Here is a 22,570-nt window from a genome sequence, read left to right on the forward strand (position 1 = left end):
TTTGGGGGCTGTTCAACCCCGCAGGAGGTCTGGGCTTCCCGCATTGATTCAGACAGAAATTTAACCACAAAGCACAAACAGCTTTACTGACCGGTTCTTTATACACACAAGAAATGCAGGTTTTAACCACAGAAATATTAACATCACTGTGAGTATTACAGCCAAAGCAGAAGTAGTGTTACAGAGGAGACGAGTACTCTGGTCGACCATTTTAATGGCTTTACTGTTCCATTTTCCTACTACCACATTGCACAGGAATGAGAGTCACTAGTGAATCCCTCTGTCTCTCTATTGCCTTATCCACGGAAGGTGAGGAGGGACCTGCCCAAGGCTTGGCCGGCACCTCTGTGGGCCAGCCTGCACTCCCTGCTCACGCACCCTACGTGCTGGAGACAAATAGTCTTTCCTCACATGACAAAATGCCAGTGGTGATATGTGCTAGAACAAATTCACCTGCCATGGAAGTCTGGAAACACCAACGTTGCTACACCAGCTGTGAATTTAAACAGTAGAGAGAGGACCTGGCTACTCTAGACAGGGACATGACTCTAGAATGCGAGAGTTGAAATAACTAACTTCCATGTGGTCACACAGCCAGATTCAGAGGGCAAAACCACAATTCATTTAATGGAAGAATCCACAATCTCCTGATAATCTTGCCTTCCTAAATTCTTCCAGGACAGTTTGTAACACGCAAGGAAAAAGACACTAACCAAAATAACAGCTCCCCCGACAAGATCGTAAGCGCCTGGGAAGATCCGCAACACGACAAGCTGCAGGACCATGGCAATGACTATCTCCAGGTGCTGGACGGTGCTCACCAAAGCAGGGTGGAACTTGCTCAGGGCGTAGTAGACCCCCAGGAAGGCTGCTGTGGAGCACAGGCAGATGGCAAGGAGATAGCTCCAGGTTTCTCCATCCAGTGGGACGATTGGCTCTTGAAGCAAGAACATGGTGGACGCTCCCCACACCGTTCCTGTCCAACTAAAGGTGAATAGTGCTGTCCACATGCTGATGTTATCTTTGATTGACCTATAGACTATCATGGAGAGAGCAGTGGTCAAACCTGCCATAACAGTCATGGTATAGCCAAAAGCTTCCTTCCAGGTGCTTAGTAAAGAGTTTTCCTCCTTAACAATATTGGGGATCATGACCAGGCAAACACCAAACACGCTGCCAAATACAGTAATAAGGTCTACGTAGGCCATTCCTTCATCTATGAGTAAAAAAGCCAAAATGGCACTGAACACTGTAGTGGTAGCCCTCCACATAATGGTCCCATTGCTGGGGGGAACTATAGAGAAGGAGGTATAAGCACAGGTAATAGAGATAACATTACAGACCCCATAGAAGAAGAGCCGGAGTCTGTAGCCTTTTGGGCCGAAGGGAGGCTCATGGTAGTAACACACAACAGTAATGGACAGCACTTGTAAGACTGAACGGATGAAAATCAACTCTAGGGATGGCACTTTGGAACGATCAGAAATTAATCTTGTGATTAGAGCCACACATCCGTGAGCCACAGCAGATCCAAACAGGACTACCCATGTTTTTCTCGACTGCAGTATATTTCCTTCAGGAAAATGCTGGGATTGCCCCATCTCATTGGGTTTTGGCAGTTGTGCTGGCTGAGGTTTGGTGTCTATTGTACCAAAATAAGTCCTTTCCCTCTTTTTCCCATCATTCAATAGTCTTTTCTTAGGATTATCCTCCATAAATACTCCAGTATCTTCATTAACATCCTCATATCCCTCTTCTCCTGGCTGGGGATAATGAGAAGTATATTTCACTGTTACTGTGTTGGGATGAATTTTCACTCGCTTTTTGACTGGGTATTTTTGGGAAGACGAATCCATTTCCTTAGAGAAACTTCCTGGCCTTAAGAAAAGGAGATGCACTGTTATTTTTATATAATGAATAGCAAGGGATTCATTAGTATGTAAATGTCATTAGTGTTTACAAGCTGTTTTTGTCAACCAAGTCAGTACTAGCAGATTGTTCTTGGTTTTGCTTTTTCTGTTGCGTTACTACTAAATACCTTTGACAGTCCAGCCATTTGGATCTCCTCCAAAGCCAACCATGGCACTGCACTGTAGTCATTATTTTAAATCACATATATTCTCATTATGTATACTACATATAATGCATTCTAGTATATACTTACTCTAATGAGAAAGTTCCCTTGCAAAGCTTTTTGGACAGTATATACCCTGTAATTATGAATTATACTTCTTGTTAATTGCTTGCTAATGTTACAAGATTATGGAAGAAATTTGGCAGGAGGAGATGATTGCCTTGTTCCTAAACTGACAGAAAGCACACAGGGAAATAGTATCCCTGAGCAAGTCAGCATAGTTACTGTATGAATAAACAACAGAGTTTTGAACAATGCTGCTCTGACAGTGTTAAAAGTTCCTTCCTCTTTTCACATCCTTTTATTTCCAGTGATATTGATTTTGCAACAGGTTTGTTCTTTAAATCTGATTTATTTTTTTTTCAAATGGGGAAAATTTAGAAGTGCTGATCCAGACTGCCAGCCAGACCTTCCTGTGTGTCTTGGTTTAAATCCAGCCAGCAACTCAGCACCATGCAGCCATTCACTCACTTCCCCTTTCCCCCTCTGGGGAGGATGTGGAGGAGAATTGAAAGAATGTAAACCCCACAGGCTGAGATAAGAACAGTCCTGTAACTGAAGTACAATATAAAACTACTACTAATGATACAGGAAATAACAAGGGGAGAGAATATAAAACCAAGAGGGGAAAGAAAAAAAAAAAACCAACAAAAAACCAATTAACACAAGCGATGCACAATACAATTGCTCACCACCCGCTGACCAATACCCAGCCCGACCCAAGCAGTGATCTGTCCCTTCCAGATAACCCCCACTCCCCCACCTCCCTCCTGGTTTATATACTGGGCATGACGTGCTGTGGTATGGAATACCCCTTTGGCTAGCTCAAGTCAGGTGTCCTGTCTCTGCTCCCTCCCAGCTTCTCATGCCCCTCGTCACTGGCAGAACATGAGAGACGAAAAGTCCTTGATCAGGGCAAGCGCTACTTAGCAACAACTAAAACATTGGTGTGTTATCAGCACTGTTCTCAGACTAAAGCCAAAACACAGCACTGCACCAGCTACTAGGAAGAAAATTAACTCCATCCCAGCCAGAACCAGGACACCCAGGCAGACATTTAAAAAACACAGACACAAAATCTGTCTCCTATTGGAGGTCCATTTCACTCTACACAAGCAGTGCTTGCGGTTTGCGCACACCACCTTAACACAGGCAGCAACACGCGTGGTGTGGCATGTGTCAGAACAGCAACAGCCTCCCAAAACAAGCAAGGGAGCGATACCATCACTTCACCAGCACAAACACCGCTTGGTCCTTGCTGTCGCAGGCACAGGCAGCCTGCCCACAGAGAGCCCACCTGCAGCCTTAATTCCCTCCAGCTCTCTGCTGAGCGTGCCATCACTGTCCCCAGGCCCAGTGTGGCAGCAGTGGGCCAGTTTAATTCAGGCACAGGGATGTCATTGAGATTACTTTGTTTTCACAGCGCCCTCCACCATCTGCACAAAGAGCCCTTCCAAATGAAGTGGCAGCAGGAGAAATGCAACCTTCCCTGCCGTCTATTTGCCCCAGCAAATAAACACATGCAGACCTTACCTGCGACTGAGAAATTTAATCCCAAGCCAGAAGGGGAAAACACCTCTTGGTCATCTACATCTTTGCCTGGGCATCTAAAAAGAAACAGTAGATGCTCTCAGATATCAAATAGGAAAGGTTTCAATCATCTCAACACAGAAAGTAATACCTAAAGGAGGCATGAAACATGCTGCTTGTTTTTCAAAGCTGAAAATATGAGAAGCGCTAGCATGCCTTTGAGGCCATGCTTCTTGGGAACTGGCAACCCTGGTGCATCATTATGGGAAACACCCCGCCACAAAACCCCAAGAACTTTAGATGGAGAGAAAGCAATCAGTGTTGTCTTGCCAAAACCACTCTGCAGCCGTCTCTCTGAATTACTGATGGAACTAATCCAAAGAACAAGTGGTGGTTTTGTAAGCATAAGGTTCCTACAGCTTAATAACAAGAAAATTCACCATCCCATGCCTGACCCACCAACACTGCGGAGGAGAGGACCCCAGGAGGAGCCGTCCTCCTGCTCCAGCCATCCATCCCCAAGAGCTGAGCCCAGCCCTGCAGGCAGCAGCAGTTTGGCCTGTGATATCAGCAGGCGATGGGATCTCTCTGCAGTCCTTGTCCACAGGGACTACGGAAGCAGCAGAGCAGGTGGGTCCTGAAGGTGCAAGACCATAGCCAAGTAGGCAATCAGGCTGAACAGCGCAATGGCTGTTTGTCAGGGACACCACAAATCAAAAGGCGATGTAGAAGTGGGTGCAGCAGCTCATCACAGACATACTTCTAGAATAATGTGGCAGGGTTCAGCCTTTGCATTTTCTCCACCATCTGCGGACGTGGATTTTCTCCCTGTGTGACAGAGAAGCACTGCCTGTCCCCTGGCAAAAATAATTTACACAACAATAGGATATTCTTTACCCTCGGTGGGGGTGAGTGTTTATTGAACTCCCTGCTGCATCCAAGCTAAGCTGTAGCCTGCTTCTTTCAGGTAGAGTGAATCCTGGTAGGGACTTTGAACCGGGAGAGGGGCAGGCAAGAAGGCAGCAGCGTCAGTTCAGACCTCTGCAAGCAAGCGAGGGATCCCGAGGCACCACCTTACTCTTGCCTTTGGCTGACTAAGCTTGCTCACAGCTCCGAGACACCTTACTGAAGCCGAGATTGGTAGATTATTTAAGGGTCTGAGGACAAGAGAGGTCCTTGTGTTGCAGGAGGCCTTGTGCTAGTCCTCCTGTTCATGTTTCTGCTGCCGACGCATTTTCAGCAGAACTCAGCTGAAAAAAAACCAAAAGCATACCCAGTGTGCTGCTGAACAGTGAAGGAGTACTCCAGAGAGCCCATTAAACACTGCAGTTTAAATACTGCAAGAAACTTGAGAAGAAACAGCTGAAATGCCAAGGAGAGTAAACACAGAGGGTAAGAGCTGGGTAACTGCTGCACTAGCAAGCAGTTCAAACAACATTTAAACACCTGGGCAGAAATCTACCCCCATCTCAGCTGCTACTTGCACTTCACATGAAGATAAGTTGTTAATTTCAGATTCTTTTAACATGCAAATGCAAAATGCACTGAATGAATCCAGGAAGGCAGTGATTTTCACAAGCACAGCTTTTCTCACTGAGCATTTTCATTGTGTTATGAACTCACAGTTCTGCCTTGCTGGCCTCACATCTTAAAAATAAGATCTTCTTTATTTAAGGCACAATATATGGATCAGGAATAAAATAAGTGTGAGGAGAAGACGACAAATTGTGCGCAACAGGCATTAATATTAGCGGGATAGTGGATCTAGCCTGTGTAAACACAATCATTCCCTCAAGAAACACCTGAGTACACACTGCAACTGTTCGCTCACGAAAACAAAACCCTGCATTTTTTACCATTAGCATACAATGGTGGGGTTTTTTTTGCTTCCAGTGTTCAGGTTACATTTTGTTCCAACAAATATAGAAAGCAGTACAGAAGAGAGACAAAATGCAGTTGCAAATTTAGCACTGGGCCTGTGTAATGTATTCAGAGATCTCTCTGGAGGAAAACAATAGATCATGAGCACGCAGCTCAAAATGGCTGTCCTATACAGACACAGTGTTCCCTGTATTCCTTTCCAGCGCTAGGAATTCTAACAGTTGGAAGGGCTGGAAGGCTGAAGGGCAAACGCAGGAGAAATGAGAAAGGCAGGAAATGAGAAAAGAACAAAAAAATAACAGGAGTGCTTAAAACAAAATTTAATTTCCTCTATTAAATATGGAGATAATGACAAATGTCACACCAACTCTCACACAGTACATCTATTTGTGCTCTTTGGTGACCTTGCTTTTCTTAACCAGTGAGAATTTCGATGGAGACAGAGATTAACGCGTATCCCAAATCCATTCTATTTGTCCCAGCCACAAATTTACACTAAACAGACATCAGCAGAGCCTATGCAGAAAACTTGCTACTTCTCTTTCTGCTAGTGCCTTTTGTGGAGATCACATGAAGTCTTTATTTTTCTTCATATCTGGACACATAAATTTCTCATTTTCTATCAAAACCATAATTTGACTTTGAATCGAGTTTACTACAAGGCTGAAGATTAAGTACTACGCAAAATTCTCATGTTATTTAATAAAACAAACATTCCCAATTAAAACTACAACCTGGGACACCCATTTAAATTACCAGCTCATGGAAATCACCAACTGCCAAAGTGGGAACCCTGTTTTCCCCTGGATGAACAAATAATCACAATGAATTCACTAAGTGTCACAAATCATGAACAGAATACACACCATGATTTAACTGAAAACATACCCCAAATACTCCCCTCTCCCCCACCACAATCATTACACATGTGCTGATTAGCAAGGTAGAAATAGGTGATTACACACCACTTGACTACTGGGGGGGTGGGAGGCTGAGCTCTCCTGTTTGCAGTGCCTGAAGGAGTTAAGGCTTTGAGGTGTGACTGGTGATTCTAACCACCGATTTTCAGTAAGCTCACAGAAAAATACCCTCATCTTCTGCCAGATTGGTCAGAATCAGTCAGACGATTGAAATGTTACTACGGAAGATTTGCAACCATGGCAATTGATGTCGAAAATGAGCAGTCAGCTATCCCTGTGTTCTGAAAGGCACATCTCGCAGGGCTGCTCCTTTGCCTCCTCTGTGGAAAATCCCCCAAATCCCAACCAGGTTAGACTGGGATTACCAGGGGGCTGTAAGCAATCCCTGTAGGATAACTACAGACTCACAAATATCCCTGAATATTATACGTACAAAAGACCGGCTCCATCCCTGCAAGCCCATGTAATTGACTGAACTTGTGCCACGTTCACCAAGCACTTCCACGCAGCGTGCTAACTTCTCACAATGCAGGTTTTTGATTCCCTATCGAGTGCAGGAAAATACCCCAAATTCCTGTTTCAGCAGTCTCTCCATTAAGCCACCTTAACCCTTCCTGCAGACTCTTCAGTGGCTCATAGTTCAGGCAGCTGCACATGCCATGGGATGTATCAATTAGAGGAACACAACGTGAATGGAGGGGGAAGAAAAGGCAATGCAAGGTGCGCAGCAGGCAATGAGATGTTGGTTTCTCTGAAACAGCCTGCATTTCTGTTGCACTTTAAAATTACTTGACAAGGTATGTGCTGGAAAATCAGAGGACCTTTATCGATGAAGCCAGATGGTTTGACCATATCAATTTTATTAAAAATTACGCAAAGAATCTCAAATCTTTATTAAAATTTAATGAATAAAAATAGCTATTTAAGAAAAATGAAAGAGCAATTACATGAAAAGAGTTTTTAGCACTTAAGCGTAAGAGCAAACATTATACACAAACCAACAAACCGGTATCCCATGTCTTCCAAGTTGAGTTGTGTCCGACAGCAGTGCCTAAGGGAAGAGCCAGTACACCCTTCACAGAATTCAAATATAAACCCTACACTTAAGCCCCACAAATTGTAAGCACGTTCCTGATATTTTGCTACCCCAAAAACCAATCCGTATTTCTGCTAGCTTGCTAAAGCTGCCACATGCGATTTCAATGGGATTATATGTAACACCTTTAATTTCTCTTGCTTTCACTAACCTATTCTCTCGCCGTGTAAGGGCTCCAAATGCATCCCATTCCATGAAAAAACACTCTTCCCTAATTTCTTCAGCCGTGTCTGTTGCCTGCTGCAACTACGACCTCTACAGCAGCAAGACTTGAATGAAGTGATTTTAGAAGAGCCTGCAAACTTCCCCTTGTACAAACCCCGATATGAGCAAACCCTTTTAGACTGTAATTCCAGGCACGGGGGAAAAAACGGGCAATAAATCAAGACTTAAATAGAGTATCCTACAGCATACAAAATTAGCTTAATTAGATATTATAAGAAATGGTTATGTTACAACAGGCTGAAACAGAGCACGAAAAGGCAATTACAGGTTTACAGGTTAAGATTAGAGGTATTTTGCTTACTGCTTTTGAGCTCCTCCCGACAAATTGCCTCAAGCCTGGCAAGGCGGCAACCCGGTGCGTGTGTGCGGTGTGTGCAGAAGGGCTCCCGGGGACAGCCGAGTGACACCGGGAGCCGGGGCTCGGGAGAGGACGGCACAAGCTGCGATGGCAACTGCCACGTTCGCAGCGCTCGGAGAGGAAGCGGCGCATCTCCGAGGAGAGCGCAGGCAGCGCGTTCACCAGGGAGCGAGCAGCAGCCCCCCGCGGCGGCCGCGGCGCGGTCTGGCGGCGCGGCTGCGAGCGAGCCCGACGAGGGGCTGCTGCTGCTGCTCGGGCTCCTTCCCCGCCAACCCCTTCCGTCGCCGCCGGCCCTGCAGCCCCGCGGGGCGAGTCTCGCCCTCTCCACCTCCGGAACACTTACCGGTGCCGAAACACCCGCCTCAGGCCGCCGCCGCCTCAGCGGCCGCTCCCCGCCTCTCCCATGCCGGGAGACCCCCGGCCCCGCTCAGCCTACGGGCCGCATCGCCGCGACCCCAGCCTTAGGGGAGCCGCCAAGACGAACCCTCCAGCACCCGAGCGGGAGCCGCACGACCGCCACTCCTGTCGCCTTCTATCGCGACAGGTGCCCGCCGCACCACACTGCCCCCTTTCTCCCAACCCCCTCCCCGGTTTCCTGTGGCCCCGCCTCCTCAGCGGCGGCGCTCGCTGCCCCCTTCCGCCTCGCGGGCAGCGGCGCACGCGCGATGTTTTCGCGCGAAAGACGTTTGCGGCGCCCGCGTGCCGCGCGCTGGGGCGGGGCCGCCCCGACCCACGGGCTCTTCCCCCCCCCTCCTCCGCCCCTCCCCGTTCCCTCAGCGCGGCAGCGGCGGGCGGGCGCCAGGGGGCGCTGGGGGTCCGGCGCGCGGCGGCGGCTGCGCCATTGGCGGGTCGGACATGCCGCCAGATGGCGGTTTAGGATTGCGGCTCCGGTGAGCGCGGCCCCCGCCAGCGCCGCCGCCCCGGCCCCGGCCCGCACCCGCCCGGACCCCGCGCGCTCAGCCGCTCCGCAGAGCTTCCCGGGGTGCCGCCCGGGCCCGGCTGCGGCGCGGCCCGAGGTGAGCGGGGCGCGCGGGGAGGGAGGGCGCTGAGGCGCCGATCCAAGATGGAGGCGCGAGGGGCGGGGGCAGCGGGCCGGGGCCGCTCGCTCGCTCGCTCGGTCTCCGCGGCGGCCGGGCCGGGAGCGGGCGCTGCCCGTGCGAGGAGAGAGGAGAAGGGGAGGGGAGGGAAGAGGAGGCGGCGCGGGGCGGGGCGGCTCCTGCCGGAGCAACGGGTCCCCCGGGCGCGGCGCTCTTCGCCGCCATCTCATTGTCCCCGTCGGGGCTGCCGGGGGCGCCGGGCCGAGCTCGGGCGGCCTCTCCCGGCTGCCGGGCCTGCGCCCCGCTCCGGGCGGCGGCGGCGGCGCTCCCGCTGCGCGGCCCCGGCGGCGGGGGCGGCCCGGGCGGTGGCGGCGGCGGGGGATGCTCGGGCGGAGCGGGGGTGGCGCTTCCGCCGCGCGGGGCACGCTGGTGGCGGCCCCCGGCCGGCCCCGGGCGGCGGCGGAGTTGGTGCCGTGGCCGCGGGGAGAGAAAGTTGCGGGAGCCGGTGCGCGGCCCGGTTCGGCCCGGCCCGGCCCGACCCGCCACCTGGGCCTGGCCCCGGGGGAGGGCGGCGGGAGCGCCCGGGCCGCCCCAGTGCCGCCGGCGTCTGGCTGGCGTCCAGGCGGGACAGGCGGGGGTTGGGGGGCCACAAACATGGAGGAGTGTGGGGCTGCAGCCCCGGAGCTGGGGACCCTCAGCCCACCGGTCCTGTTGCTTATCCCCAAGTTGTTAGTGCGGCGGCAGCGGGGCGAAGGGATTGCGGTGGGGTGGGCGGCCTGCCTGGCGGCGAGAGGCCGCTCCTCGGCTTGCCAAGGGAGAGTAGACCTGTGTCATGTAGTGGTGATGCTTCCCTGACCTTTGGGGTGGGAGATGCAGCGTGCTGAGCCCCAGGTGGCTGGTGGGTAGGTTGGACCGACTGGTGGTACTGGAGCTGGAACCGTGGCTCCTGGGAGAAGCTGAGTGTAGGCAATGCCGTCTGACCAGTGCTGCGAGGTGGGGAGATGGAGACACCAGTCTGGGGTCCTGGGCTGTTGGACAGCAAAACCAACAAGGGTTTGCTGGCAAGGAGGAAAGCTGCTGTGATGGGCGCTGGTGACTTGGTGACTGGCCTGTGGTAGGGAGTAGTGGTCAGCCACACTTGGCTTTCTGTGTGTTCCTGGGGTGGAGCAGCGAGTGTGAGCGGTGGTTGGGATGAAGTGTGACTTGGGAGAAACAGGATAGCAGTAGTATCTGTAGAGCAGCTTAAAGGGATGTGACGGCCAATATCAGTGTCAAAAAAACTTAGTTTCTGGTAAGACAGCGTGAGTTTAATTAGACTAAATTGAGCTGCTTTATAAGTATTGATTATTTCAGTTGTGTTCTTCACAATTTTGTGATACATGTAGCTCTGTAGAGTTAGTCTAGTAGTAATGTTTATTGAGTTGTTCAAGAGTGAAAAGCGTTTCCCAGATCACACCACTAACACAACTGTTCCTAAATTGTGTCGTGTTTGGTGTGATGGATGGCATTAAGGTCTGGATTCAAACATCTTAAGACTTGCTTAACTTCTCCGTGTTATCACACTAGTGATAGTGGTGGTATGGGAGAAAGGTTAGTCCAGATTTTCTGGATCCAAAGCAGTTTTGCATTGTCTAGTGTTTTTTGTTTGTTTGGGGTTTTTTTGTTTTATCTGTAGACAGCAAGGTCATTTGATGAGTGTTTCTACAGTAAACTCCATCAGTCCATGAAGAAATCGCTGGACCGCAAGGCAAGGTATATCCTGTCTGTTGAAACTACAGGAAGAAGTTCTTAGTTTTGTGGAACTAGAGGCTGGTTTATTAGTGGTTTTTTTCTTTTTTTCTCTTTTTTTTTCCTTTGTGACTCAACTGTGGTGAATTTTTGGTGGACAGCCTGCGAAAGAACACGTAGTGGGGTGCAGAGGTTTTGGAACAGCAAGCCAACCCATGATGTGGCAGGATTTCCTGGCGAGCAGGAGCGGAGGGGCTAACTCCAGGGGTAGGGTTCATCAGGGAGGATGTAGTTTTTACTGGCTGCTCAACACGGAGCATTCAGTTGAGACTCTTGGTTGGCCGCTGCTGCTGGACCGCTTGTGGACTGACAGCACTTGGAGGGGATGGTGGAAAATGGTACTTTTCTGAAGCTGAACAAAGAGTTAGTGTCAGTTCTGGAGGTTCATAGCACCTCTTGTACAACCCCTGTATTTCAGGGCTGAAGCACATGGCAGTTGACAGCTCACAGTCTCCGGTGGTTCCTAACATGTGCAAACGTGCTGAAGTTGACAAGTTTACTTTGAGAGACAGCATTTATGGCCAAACATCCACACACAGTATGCCATGGACAGAATTTGGGGGTTGCTGAAACCCTGGTGTTGTGATCGGGGTTCCAAGCTTTTCAGCTACTGTCTCTGTCCATAGCCAGCCCTTCATGTTGTGCAAATTTTTATATGACGTCTCCTGAAAGTAGAACATTAAATATTTGGATGCCTTGACAAAATGAATTACTTGGAATGCTCAGAAACTCAGCAAGCAAACATTTTTGATTTGAAAGAACCCTTTCTTAAAGAAGAACATCTATCTCAGGTTTGCACTGGTGACTTTGGGTTCTCTCCTTTCTTTCCCTTTGTTGTAAAGACTTGCCCTGATATAAGGTGCCTAAATATTGGTGTTTTAAATATCATTTTAGTAGGCAAGTCGGCCTATAGAGGTGTAAGGATGCAGTGGGAGAGAAATGCTTAATCGTGATGGCTTTCTAAGAAAAGTCCTTTCTGAGATAAGAACACGTATATTGTAACATGTTCTTGTTGGCATTCAGACGTTCGTTAAACATTTGTAAGTTGTTTTCTGGTAAAAAGCACAAGAGACTTTAACACCCTGCTGAAAATTTGGAAGTGCTAGTTCTGTAGTTAATACAAGACATACTGAAAGCAGAAAACTTGTTGTCTACTTGAGCTGTGCAGGAATGCTAAAACCTGAATTTGGATGCAGTGCTGCCGAGTGGGTGCTTGGCCTCTTGGAGGTCTGGCTCTCCCCTTTCTGCACCTCAAAGTGCCCAAGTGTTCAGGTGAGGCTTTGGCTTGGAGTCAAAACCAGAAGGTAATGCTGATATCTGGTGCCAAGATAAGAATGTGCCTTATCTAAATCTGACGTACTGGCTTCAAGACTTAAAACCCCAACCAAAATCTGTAGGATACTTAATGCCTTTTTTAAAGTTCTGGGGGTTTACTTGCAGTCGCTCAAATCTATCATGTGGAGCTCTGAAACTCTCCCATTGCAGATTGCCATCTCCTCCTGCTTGCAGTGCCACTGTGTTTGCTCATCCGGCTAAAAATAGAAAGGAATAGAGTTAGATTTCTTTCTTGGAAAAGAAGGAGGAATCCTACAAACTTTGAATTCACCGGCAGATAATGGTTTTGTCATTTCTAGCCAGGACATCTAGAGAGATGCTTTATTCTCAGCAATATTTTGCTTTTCCAAAACTGATTTAACTTTGTTGGTTTGGGTGTTGAATATGTGATCAGAATAGAGAGATGTATTTCTTTGTTTCCCTAGAAAATAAGGGGTTGAGAGAACATAATTATGGCGCTCTGTTGCAACTTTTCAGTCCGAAAATATGCTTCCAAAAGCAAGTGTTTTAGGAAGATCCACACTAATTTGTTTGTTTTAAGGTAGATACACCTTCAGCTTGGCTGAAAGAGCTGAAGAGAAGGAGCTGCAGAGGGAATCTTCTCCTTAGTTCTCATTTTGTAGCTACTTTCTAGTTTCTGACATATCTGAGCGTCTGAACATAGGGAATGATTTCACCACTGGACATTTTGTTTGTGAGAGAATAGCCAGTGACTCAGGTCTTTGCTAACATGAGAAGGAACTATGCTCCTGGGTTTCATAATTTTGCAGCGTTTCCTCATTGGCATCTTAACAGGCATTTTAGTATTTTAGAAAATGTGTTTGTGTGTGCTTGAGGTAGCAGGATGCCTTGAAGAACAGATTTGTCAGGGTCTCTCTTCTGTGCCCAGACAGTATCACGTGTATCCTGTTCTGAACTGTAGTTTCAATATAAACTTGAAAAATTTGGTGACTCTGCTTTCATATTAGACAATCTCAAAGCCACCTTACTTTGGAAGAAAATGTCTATTTATAAATACAGCTAATGCCATATGCGGTGCAAATCACAGAACCATAGAATGGCTTGGGTAGGAGGGGTTAAAGCTTGTCTGAATCCAATCCTACTGCCACGGGCAGGGACACCTTCCGCTAGAGAAGGTTGCTCCAAGCCCCTGTGTCCAACCTGGCCTTGAACAGTGTCAGGGATGGGGCTTCCACAGCTTCTCTAGCCCCTTGTCCAAAGCCCCTCTCCAGGTTTCTTGTAGCCCCTTTAGGCACTGGAGCTGCTCTAAGGTCTCCCCTTAAGGAGCCTTCTCTTCTCCAGGCTGAACCAGCCCAGCTCTCTCAGCCTGGCTCCATTGCAGAGCTGTTCCAGCCCTCGCAGCATCTTCATGGCCTTTCTCTGGTTTTTCATCCCTTCAGGCATCTGATTTTGATTTGTGCTGCTCTCTATGTACCCAAAGATGGAGAGCACTGGCTAGCCATGAGCTGCCAAATACTTGTTCCATGATTATGGTGCTAGTCCTGCCTAGGGTGGATTTGTAGTCTTAAAACATGCAAAAAGGCATTGGTCGCACAACATTGTTTGGTGGGACAGGCCTCTCAGTCAGCATGATTAGACACAAGAGCTTGATGTGAGAGTATATTCTGAGTTCCAGTTGCACAGTTATTAATCTTTTATTGCAGAATTAAGAGCAAGAGGTTGAATTCTTAAGCCTCTCCACCCTTAACTGAAAGGCAAGTTGTTTCAGGTGGTTCCCAAAAGTGATGTCTAACTAGAAAGCAGCATGAGGCAATATCCAGCCAGCTGTGTTCTTTGCTGTGCAGGGTTTCAGCAGAGTATGTGCTATTTATTCTATAAATAAATACGATGAGTCGATCCTCTGTAACTCTCCATACAGCAGACTTGTATTATACTGGCAGGTCAGCTGAGTGAACACAGTGTTGGCAGATGGTTGAGCTCATAGGAAAAAAAAAATCTGCCTTTGTAGGGTTACATAAGAACAGACCTGTGTGTCAGAAATGCTTCTAAATGTCAAATATTTTTTCTACAGGAAAATAATAAAAATGAAAGCAATTCATCTTGGATGCATGTTTTTTATATACCAGAGCATAGCAGGTGGTGGTGTTTTTTTGAAACAAAAAAATCAAACGACAAGCTGAGAATCTGTTTGCTCTCCCCCACATGAGGGTTTCTCTCTCCTTATAGGGTTAGAATCCCCAAGTACCAGGAAGATACCAATGTGTTAGTGTTTATAAGTGGGAAAATGAAACTTCATTTGCAAATGGATAACGAATTCTCTCTCAAATGAGTGACAAATGCACTAGTTTTGCATTGTTATTTTCTGAGATTTGTTCACTAGGACCACAAGAGCTTGTTTCTGCCAGTGGAATTGCACAAGATGATTGAGCTGATCTGCCAGCCTGCCACAGCTGAGAGCAATCTCTTTCTGCACAGCTGCACAGATCTTCCCTTTCCTTTGTGCTAGTGCTCCTGCTGGATTGACCTTTCCTTGAGCTAGTTGAATTCCCTACCTGGCAAAAACCATCTGATTGGGAGGGGTGTTTTTCTGCCCAGTGAATTAACTGAATCAGGCCATCAGAGTAAGGTATTGCTAGAGGTGATGCAAGGTCAGTGGCAAGAATATTTTGGGGGAAAAAGGGTTCTGTAGATGAAGACCCTGGCTTCTTTAGGTGGGAGATTCAGATTGGCTCAGCTCTATGCGCTCACCCTGGGTGGCAATGTTCAGTGTGGGGCCCATCAATATGTATGTGAATTTGGGATTCCTGCGGGCAGCTCTTACCTTTACTGAATTCTCTCTGCAAGCTTTGCTGTCTGTAGCCTGTGTGTGTTCTGTTCTTTGCGGCTGGTCCAGTCTGCCTTACCATGGGTGTCACCAGTAAATCGGTAGCACTCACCTCCTTTTCCAGATGTAAGAATATCTCAATTTGGGCTCCAGCTCATATTCCTGTGGGACTTCACTGGTGGCCTTACTGTATTGTCAGAAATGACCGTTTGTTTTGCTCTTTGTTTCCCTTCTTTTACCCAGATAGCCTATCTATGCAAGGCCTTTTATTGCCATGACAGCTTAATTTCTTTAAGAGCCTTTTGTGAAGAATCTCGTTAAGTGTCTCTTGGAAATTAAAGCTGGTTTTATCAATTAGAGTCCATCGGTGTGTGAGTAAGGGAGATCTTCTAGAGAACTCCCGTACGCTTGTGGAACTTGACTCTCCTGTGCACAGGTGGGGTTAATTTCCCTGTCTGAATGCTGTCGTCTATTTAGCTGTCTACTGATCTGTCTTCTAGAATAGTTCCTAGTAAGGTAGGCTTACTAGACTGTAACATCAGGAAGGGTCAGATGAGAGAGTAAACATATAAAAGTAAAATTATAAGTTGTGCTGAAGAGAAAGCACTGCTTCAAGCAGTAGAATTCTTCTTGAAGGCTTTTCTTTTGATTCACCCTCACTTGGCGTCTTTGGTGTCTTAATAATTTTGTTTTTCCTCTAACCTTGCTTTAATAGGACAGTGCTTGGGTTTTGCAGAGGAATTAAGCGTCTCTCTTCTAAGATATTAGTGTTTTAAAAAAGGTAGAAGAACTTATTTTGGGATCTCTGTTTTTTGGAGTTCAGTGGAAATTGGTTCAGGGACTGACAACTATTGGTAGTGGGAATTGGAGAAAAGGACAGGGAGGGAAGGATACGCACGCAGAATATGGTTGTGTAGGCCTGTTTCTGTTGGATACTGAGCTTAAAAATAACCCCAAACAAAATAACGTGATGTCAGTGATACTGTGAAATGAATAATACAGTACAGGGAGCGCAAGATAGATCATGCTTGCTCAGAGGGCTGAAGTCTGCCTTCCTTTGGCTACTCACAAAATGTACTCAGCGATCTGTGACATGTGTTCTGCCCTACATAATGCTCTGAGAATGAAAGTGTGAGTGAAGATAGAGAATTAAAATGGGAAGGATAACTACCGAGCCTTTTGAGGGACTTTCCTGAAAGATTGCAACATTTTGGGTACTCTGCCCGTTTAGTTACAGGTCATGGTTTGTTTATTCTTCATCTCCTTTCTATTCCTGAGTTGCAGTGTTTTTCTTCAGCTTTTGGAAGCTTTCCCTGTTTTAGCACTAGCTGATTGTTCTGCTTGTATTTACATAAACAGAATTTGCCTATAATGTGTCCTTTCTCATCCCTCTAAAAAGGGTCAGTATAGTGGGTCAGAAGAAATGGCATATCTATTGCCTTCCCCAGTCACATGGGTGATTTTTTCTCTTCAACGTGGTTTGGTTTTGTAAGCTTCATTTGGAACGCTTTCCTCTGCCAAAGAGATCAAATGGAGCTGAAGTTTAATTTCTGTTTCAAAATGTTTTAGGGAAATTCTGAATAGTATTGTTGTACAAGACACTGGTGGTGTACAAGACACTGGATGTGTCCAGAACCTGAAGAGGAAGAGACACACAGAATATCATACTATTTCATTAAAAAATGGCCAATCTGAATTATGGCAGTGCCATCCGTTTGCTGAGGTGGAAGAGAGGACAGAAGAAGGTTGCATGGCAGTAAAACCTTGCGTCTGGGTCCTATCAAATATCCCCAAAGCTGGAGTGTAACAAGTGGAACCTTCGAAGTGGAATGGAAGGAGGGAGACTGTTCTGTGCAGCCTGTCCCACAGCTTGAAGATTTCCTCACTCTGCTGCACTGTTAGAAGCAAGTAGGAGAGCACAGGCAATGGAGTTAGTCAAATTTCAGGTATAACCTACATTACCAGCACTGTCAGAAAAGGAATGGAAATAAAATGTCCCACTTCTTGCATTTTTCTTACTGTGTTTCAGTATCTTATTGTTATACTTGGTTTTCTCCCCAAAAGAAACCAGAGAAGCTGCTGGTCTTTTGCTTTGCAAAGAAAGGTTTTGGCACACTTCTCTTTCTGTTGGTGTAACTATAGAGCATGGGCGTTATGGACTGGAAGCACTCGTGCGTGGGTTTGTATGTAAATTCTTATTGCCTGAGGTGGCTATTGAATTATGAATTTCTTGTCTTGGAGTTGAAATGTTTGTTGCTGTCATAGCCATTAAAGCTGGTAAAACAAACTTTTTGCATTGGCATGCCTTACTTTTCTGATTTCTCAGTACTGTTAGTTGATTTAGAGTTTGTGTTGGTGTCCAGGTAGAAAGTTGAAGAGGAAAAGTTAAGGGTGTTAGTGAAAAATAAAAATAAAGGGAAGCAATGTCTCACATTTGGGGGTAGGGGAAGGAATCATCAGTTGTAGCTGCCATTATTTCCTTGACATTTTGTTTTCCCTAGGCAAATGCATTGTTATGAAACTGCTAAAACTTGAAAGTTTATTCTTTTCAAAGCCTTCAGAGTATTTTCTTAGAGATTTCTGCCAGGACTTCATCCCTGAGGAGTGCCAGGCCTTTTGCAAGAGTGTTGTCATTCACCAGCGTTCATCCATAGCATTTGTGCAGAACTTGGAGTCTCTTTCCATGTAATACCACCAGTATTTTCTGTAATAAATTCTGAGGTGTTGCTAGGGTATGTCACTGATGTAGCTCATCTTATTGTGAAATACACTGCTAAGAATAACCCTTTCACGTCTTATTGCCCATAAATTTTTGGCAGTCACCTCCTTTGTTGTCTCTCCCTCAAACAACTTCCCTGACCTAAAGTCATGCTTTGATAACACCCACATCTAGAGTTTAACTATTGTATCTGTCTCTGTCCTGAAGGCAATTCGGTGCTCCTTTGTAACTCGTGTTTGCATTCAAGCTTGTGTCAAAAGATAATGACTTTCTGTGACAGTAATCACAAAAAGCATTCAGCATGTGGGACAATCAGCACTGATTTGTAGTTCCCCAATTCTGATCTCTTCACCTACAAGACTGGTAAATGGCACATAGCACATTGTGAAATGCTACAAAGTGCCATTAGATTTATTTATACTGTTTGAATCCTGAGCATATGTGCAGGTTCACTATTACTGGCAGAGGCGAGCATGACACAGGGAAAAGAGCTTACGGAACAAATACATAATTCAAGAACATGGGAATGTACAAAAAAAGACATTGCCTTGCAGCTTGCTAGAAGAAATAATTACACGGTGAGATCCCTTTGCACCAAATGAGGTGGCAGGGGTGAGGGACCAGACTGTTCCCATTGCATACAGACTGCAGCTAGTAGAGAAAGTATCATGCAAAGTAACCACAGCTCCTGCAGCTCCCTGGTTTTCTTTGTAGTATTGTGTTTTATTAATAATAATAGTAAAAAAAACCCAAAACAACTAGCCTTTTTAATCTCTAGTCAAGCTATTGCTAATATTTATTGCCCATCAGACTCTTTCAGGGATGATTCAAAAGAAGGATGTGTGTCTCAGGTTAATTGGAGAACCATTCTGTTCTTCCTATGAGCTCTTGCGTTTGACGTTACTGGCAGAGTTCCCTGAAACAGAGGCTTCAGTTGAGAAGACAAAAAGCTGTGGTGAAGAAAGGAAAGAACATGTTGGTAGAAGGAAAGTTAGAAATGATCCGAATGTCATCTTGCATTCACCAGGCATCCTTTTAAAGAGCAAGAAAGACCAAAACTTTAAGACACAGAACAGCCTTTTGTTTATTTTCTTCTTGGCTGTAAGTCCAGGCAGTTAGAGACTTAGTTGCTGGGGATTTTTTTAATCCTAAAGGGAACTTTGGTTATTACATTATTATAGATGGCTCAGATGAGCATGCCTGTGGTTTAGATGGGTATTGTTAGGCAGTTACTAAAATCTTGTTCCAAACAATACACGCCTCTGAGAAATCATTCAGACTGGAAATTCCTTATCGGAATTTTACCTGTTGTGTTCCAACAAAAAATATTCTAATTAGTGACTGAATAGGAGATTAAGGAATTTATTTGGGCAGTGATAAATATGTATTTTTTCCAGGGATTTCAGTGGAAACTCCTGCTGAGTTTTCCTGCTTTAGGGTAGAGACCTGTAGTTGACCTGTTCTGTGGTTTTAATGGGATTGCTGTAAGTTGTTGCTTAAAACAACAACAGCAAAAATCCATGTAGCTTGATCAGTTTGTAAGTGTCAGCAAAATAGTAAATGATAGCTTGGTAAGGACTACAAGATACATTTTTTGGTGTGGATCTGCACTGAGCAGATTTCGTTATTGTGCAGATTTTGCATAAGGAACAGATTGCATGTGCCACATTGAGAGTAACCTTCACTGTCTCCTTCCAACTTTGTGAGGAAGGACAGGAGTTTGACAGACATCAGTCTGTTCCTGTGTAAACACAAGCCATTCCCTGACGCCAGACTATCTTAAGCATAACTTCCAAGGTTTGAAAACTAGGCTTCAAATTCCTTGTCGTCATTAAGTTGCTAAATGGCAGATCTTGCCAGTTGGGTATTTTTTGTGCTATATTCGTGTTTCCTTCAAAGCATGCAAGTTACTCAAATAACGAACAAATGTTTTTCCTAATTTTGTTTAGAGGAGAACATTTGTTTTGGCTGAAATCTTCCAGAGCAACTTAAACAGATACCAGCATGGGAAAATTCGTAAAACTAGCAGAATACAACAACATTTTTGTGCTTGGGCAGTTTAAAATGTCATAGCAGAATATGAAGTAAAAGGACAATGTAAACTGCTTTTAGCTTTGCTAAAAGCTAAACGTCGATGTCAAGATCAGAATAGTTGGTGCTTCAAAGCGCATTATAAAGGTGATCAAAAGTGTCTATATGGAAGATCTCAATTTTGCTCGAGTACCCAAGTGGAAGGTTACTTTGTTGGGAGCCATTTGGTGACTTTATTGCATGGGTATCAGTGCTCTCACTAGTGGAACCCAGTAGATCTAATACTATTTTTACCCATCAATTCTAAATATCCTGATCATGTGTGATGAGAAGAATTGAGACTACCCAGCCCCCTCCATATTCTGTTCTTTACAATCTTTCTTCCTTACTGTCCCACTCATAAGAATTTTCCTGTATTGCCAACACAGATTTAACATGGCAGTATGTTTTCTTGAAGACCACTACCCAAAATGTTCAAATGGTTGATAGTTTCATGTAATACCTGCTTTGCAGTCTTCTACACCTGTCTTTCAAGTAGAAATGCACTATTATTTATTTTGTCCTGTAAGTCTTTTGCTTTAGAAACAGTAGCTTATATTTGAAAAATTGCAAAGTATCTCTCGGGCGTCTTCATCCTCTAACTGGGACGTGCTGTGTTGGGAGAACACATGTTAGAAAGATTTTTACCATTGAAGTTTTATTTAATGAAGGAACTGGTATTGGGGAGACTGTTAAAGTGTGCTTATGCCTGATTATTTTATATGATTTCTTTCACTGATTTTTTTTTTGGTGCATTGCTGGAATCCCTGGCGACATAACTCTTAAATCCAAATTCATCTTGCTTTTACAGCCACTACGGGTATTAAAACTGTAGTATTCCGAGATCTCTATCCAATCTTGTGTTTTACTGTAACAATGGACTTGTCCTAGAATGGTTATTTATTTACTTTTACTTTCATGGTTCTGCCTGAGCTTTCTTTGTTCCTGGAAGAGGACTGAACAAAAAAAAGAATGGAGAGAGACCTTGAGCTAATCCCTTTCTCTGTCTTGGGGGAAGATCATTCACAATATTCTTGACAGGTGCTTGTCTAATCTCTTAATTGCTGGAAATTCCACTGCATTTCTTAAGCAGCTTATTCCAGGGCTTTCTATTCTTGCTGCTTGTTTTTGCCTTAATGCCTAACTGACACATTTTGCAGTAAACTTTGATTATTTTTTTTTTTATTTGGTTATGTCCAGCTGTTTCTGATGTACCTGGATGTATTTGAGCTATCATTTTCTGACCCTGCTTGGTCTCTTCTGTAACACAAACTGTGTCTTTATATTTGTGCTTCCTCATAGATTGTGTTTTCTTGTCTTCTGATCCAGCTCACTGCTTTGTAGACTTTCTCCTGCCAGTTCATATCTTGAAGCCTGGAACCCCAAACTAGGCACCCCACTTTAATGCCGAAGATTTAGTAGAGCTGAGTGGATCTTTCTCTGTTTATTTTTGAAGAGCTCTTCACAAGACTCCATTGCTCCATTGTTACCCTCTTGTTTGTAGCTCATGTAAGGCTTTGTGAGCAATCCCAATGTTTGCGATTCTGTATTAGCCTGCACTTGGTTGCATATCTGGATTCAGTCTTGGTTTCTGTCGGAAAGGCATGTTCATCCTTCTCACAAATGGAGGAATTAAAAGCAGGATGGGAACCAGCATGGAAAACAATTGATAGCAGTGAAAAAAATCAATATTTGCCTGTTATTAAAAACAGCTTCCCCTATGTGGTTAACAAGATGTAGAATATAAACATTTTATTAGTTTCTTGGCTGATGCCATTTGATCATACAGGAGCTGTGGCTTTCTTACTGCTCTTGTCTAGGAGAATCAGGACTTTCCTTTTTGATGTTGTTGCCTGATGCAGTTGTCTGTGTTGTCATTTGATTAGCTGCAGTCTTCAATATTCATGAAGAGTAGTGAAGAAAGAGGCTGCCTTGTTTGTTCAGCGTCAAGCTGTTGAAAGCGTACGTGGAACATCAGTTTCTCTCCATCCTTTGATTTCAAATGCTGGGGTTTTGTTTCTGTAAAATGGTACAAATCTTCATGACTACTTCTGTCAATACAGAAAGAGGATTTGCTTTTTCATGGTAAAAGTCTAATGGCAACTGTAAGAGGAAAAGAAAAAAGCTGGGAAAGAAAATTTAAACGTGAATGCTAAAAAAGGGAAAAAGGATACATTTAATGTGAACGTAGGCTCTGGGTTTTTTTACAGTCTTCCTCTAAAATTTGGCTAAGAAACAAATGTCTTCCAGCATGGACAGTATTTGCAGCTTTTGTCTCTTTCAGACTGTGGGTATATTTTTGTACCAAGTAAGGATGTTTCAAGCCTTGAAACCATCTTCTATTTATGACTTAATTAGCAACATTTATTTATTAACTGTTTGGATCCTGGTTTCCTCAAATAACAGTATTTCTTTCCTATTAATGTATAATCTTCAGCAAATAACTTCAGACATAGATCTGAATTGGTACTGTACTATTTTAAGTGCATGATGATTTGAAACTTGGATTTCACTCCTTGTTTGCTTATTTTGACAATCTGTCTCAATGTGTATATTACAAACTAATTTTTCTTGGGACCATTGGTAGAGGTAGGATAAAGGTTTAAAATTGCAATGAAACTAGCTTGTGTTTTCTAGGCTTTACTGGATTTTGTTCACTTAGTAGCTTTGTATTGATAGACATGCCTGATCT

The 22,570-nt window shown here is 45.2% G+C and overlaps 2 protein-coding genes across 7 annotated transcripts in view; one reads left to right on the top strand and one right to left on the bottom strand.

The window, feature by feature from the left end:
- Window positions 1-59: 59 nt before the first annotated feature.
- Window positions 60-8,740, bottom strand: SLC35G2 (solute carrier family 35 member G2). 2 transcript variants are annotated; one of them, XM_030494150.1, is made up of 3 exons: window positions 8,488-8,740; window positions 3,668-3,741; window positions 60-1,878 (listed from the first exon to the last, which is right to left on the bottom strand). In XM_030494150.1, exon 3 carries the CDS (start codon window positions 1,854-1,856, stop codon window positions 621-623), a length of 1,236 nt encoding a protein of 411 aa, XP_030350010.1. In that variant the 5' UTR covers window positions 1,857-1,878; window positions 3,668-3,741; window positions 8,488-8,740; the 3' UTR covers window positions 60-620. The 2 variants fall into 2 exon arrangements, with proteins under 2 accessions (XP_030350010.1, XP_030350011.1); XM_030494151.1 differs by lacking the exon at window positions 8,488-8,740 and adding an exon at window positions 8,088-8,345.
- Window positions 8,741-8,980: 240 nt separating this feature from the next.
- STAG1 (stromal antigen 1) overlaps window positions 8,981-22,570 on the top strand; it is a 190,526-nt gene continuing 176,936 nt past the window's right edge. For 2 of the 5 annotated variants that reach the window (XM_030494152.1, XM_030494155.1), the window contains exon 1: window positions 9,001-9,160. The gene's annotated coding sequence lies outside the window, so the exon portion shown is untranslated. Of the gene's footprint in view, window positions 9,161-9,748; window positions 10,934-22,570 lie in introns of those variants that run through there. The other 3 variants (XM_030494156.1, XM_030494157.1, XM_030494154.1) reach the window with 3 other exon arrangements.

Source organism: Strigops habroptila, chromosome 8, assembly GCF_004027225.2.
Source record: "Strigops habroptila isolate Jane chromosome 8, bStrHab1.2.pri, whole genome shotgun sequence".
Lineage (NCBI taxonomy): Eukaryota > Metazoa > Chordata > Aves > Psittaciformes > Psittacidae > Strigops > Strigops habroptila.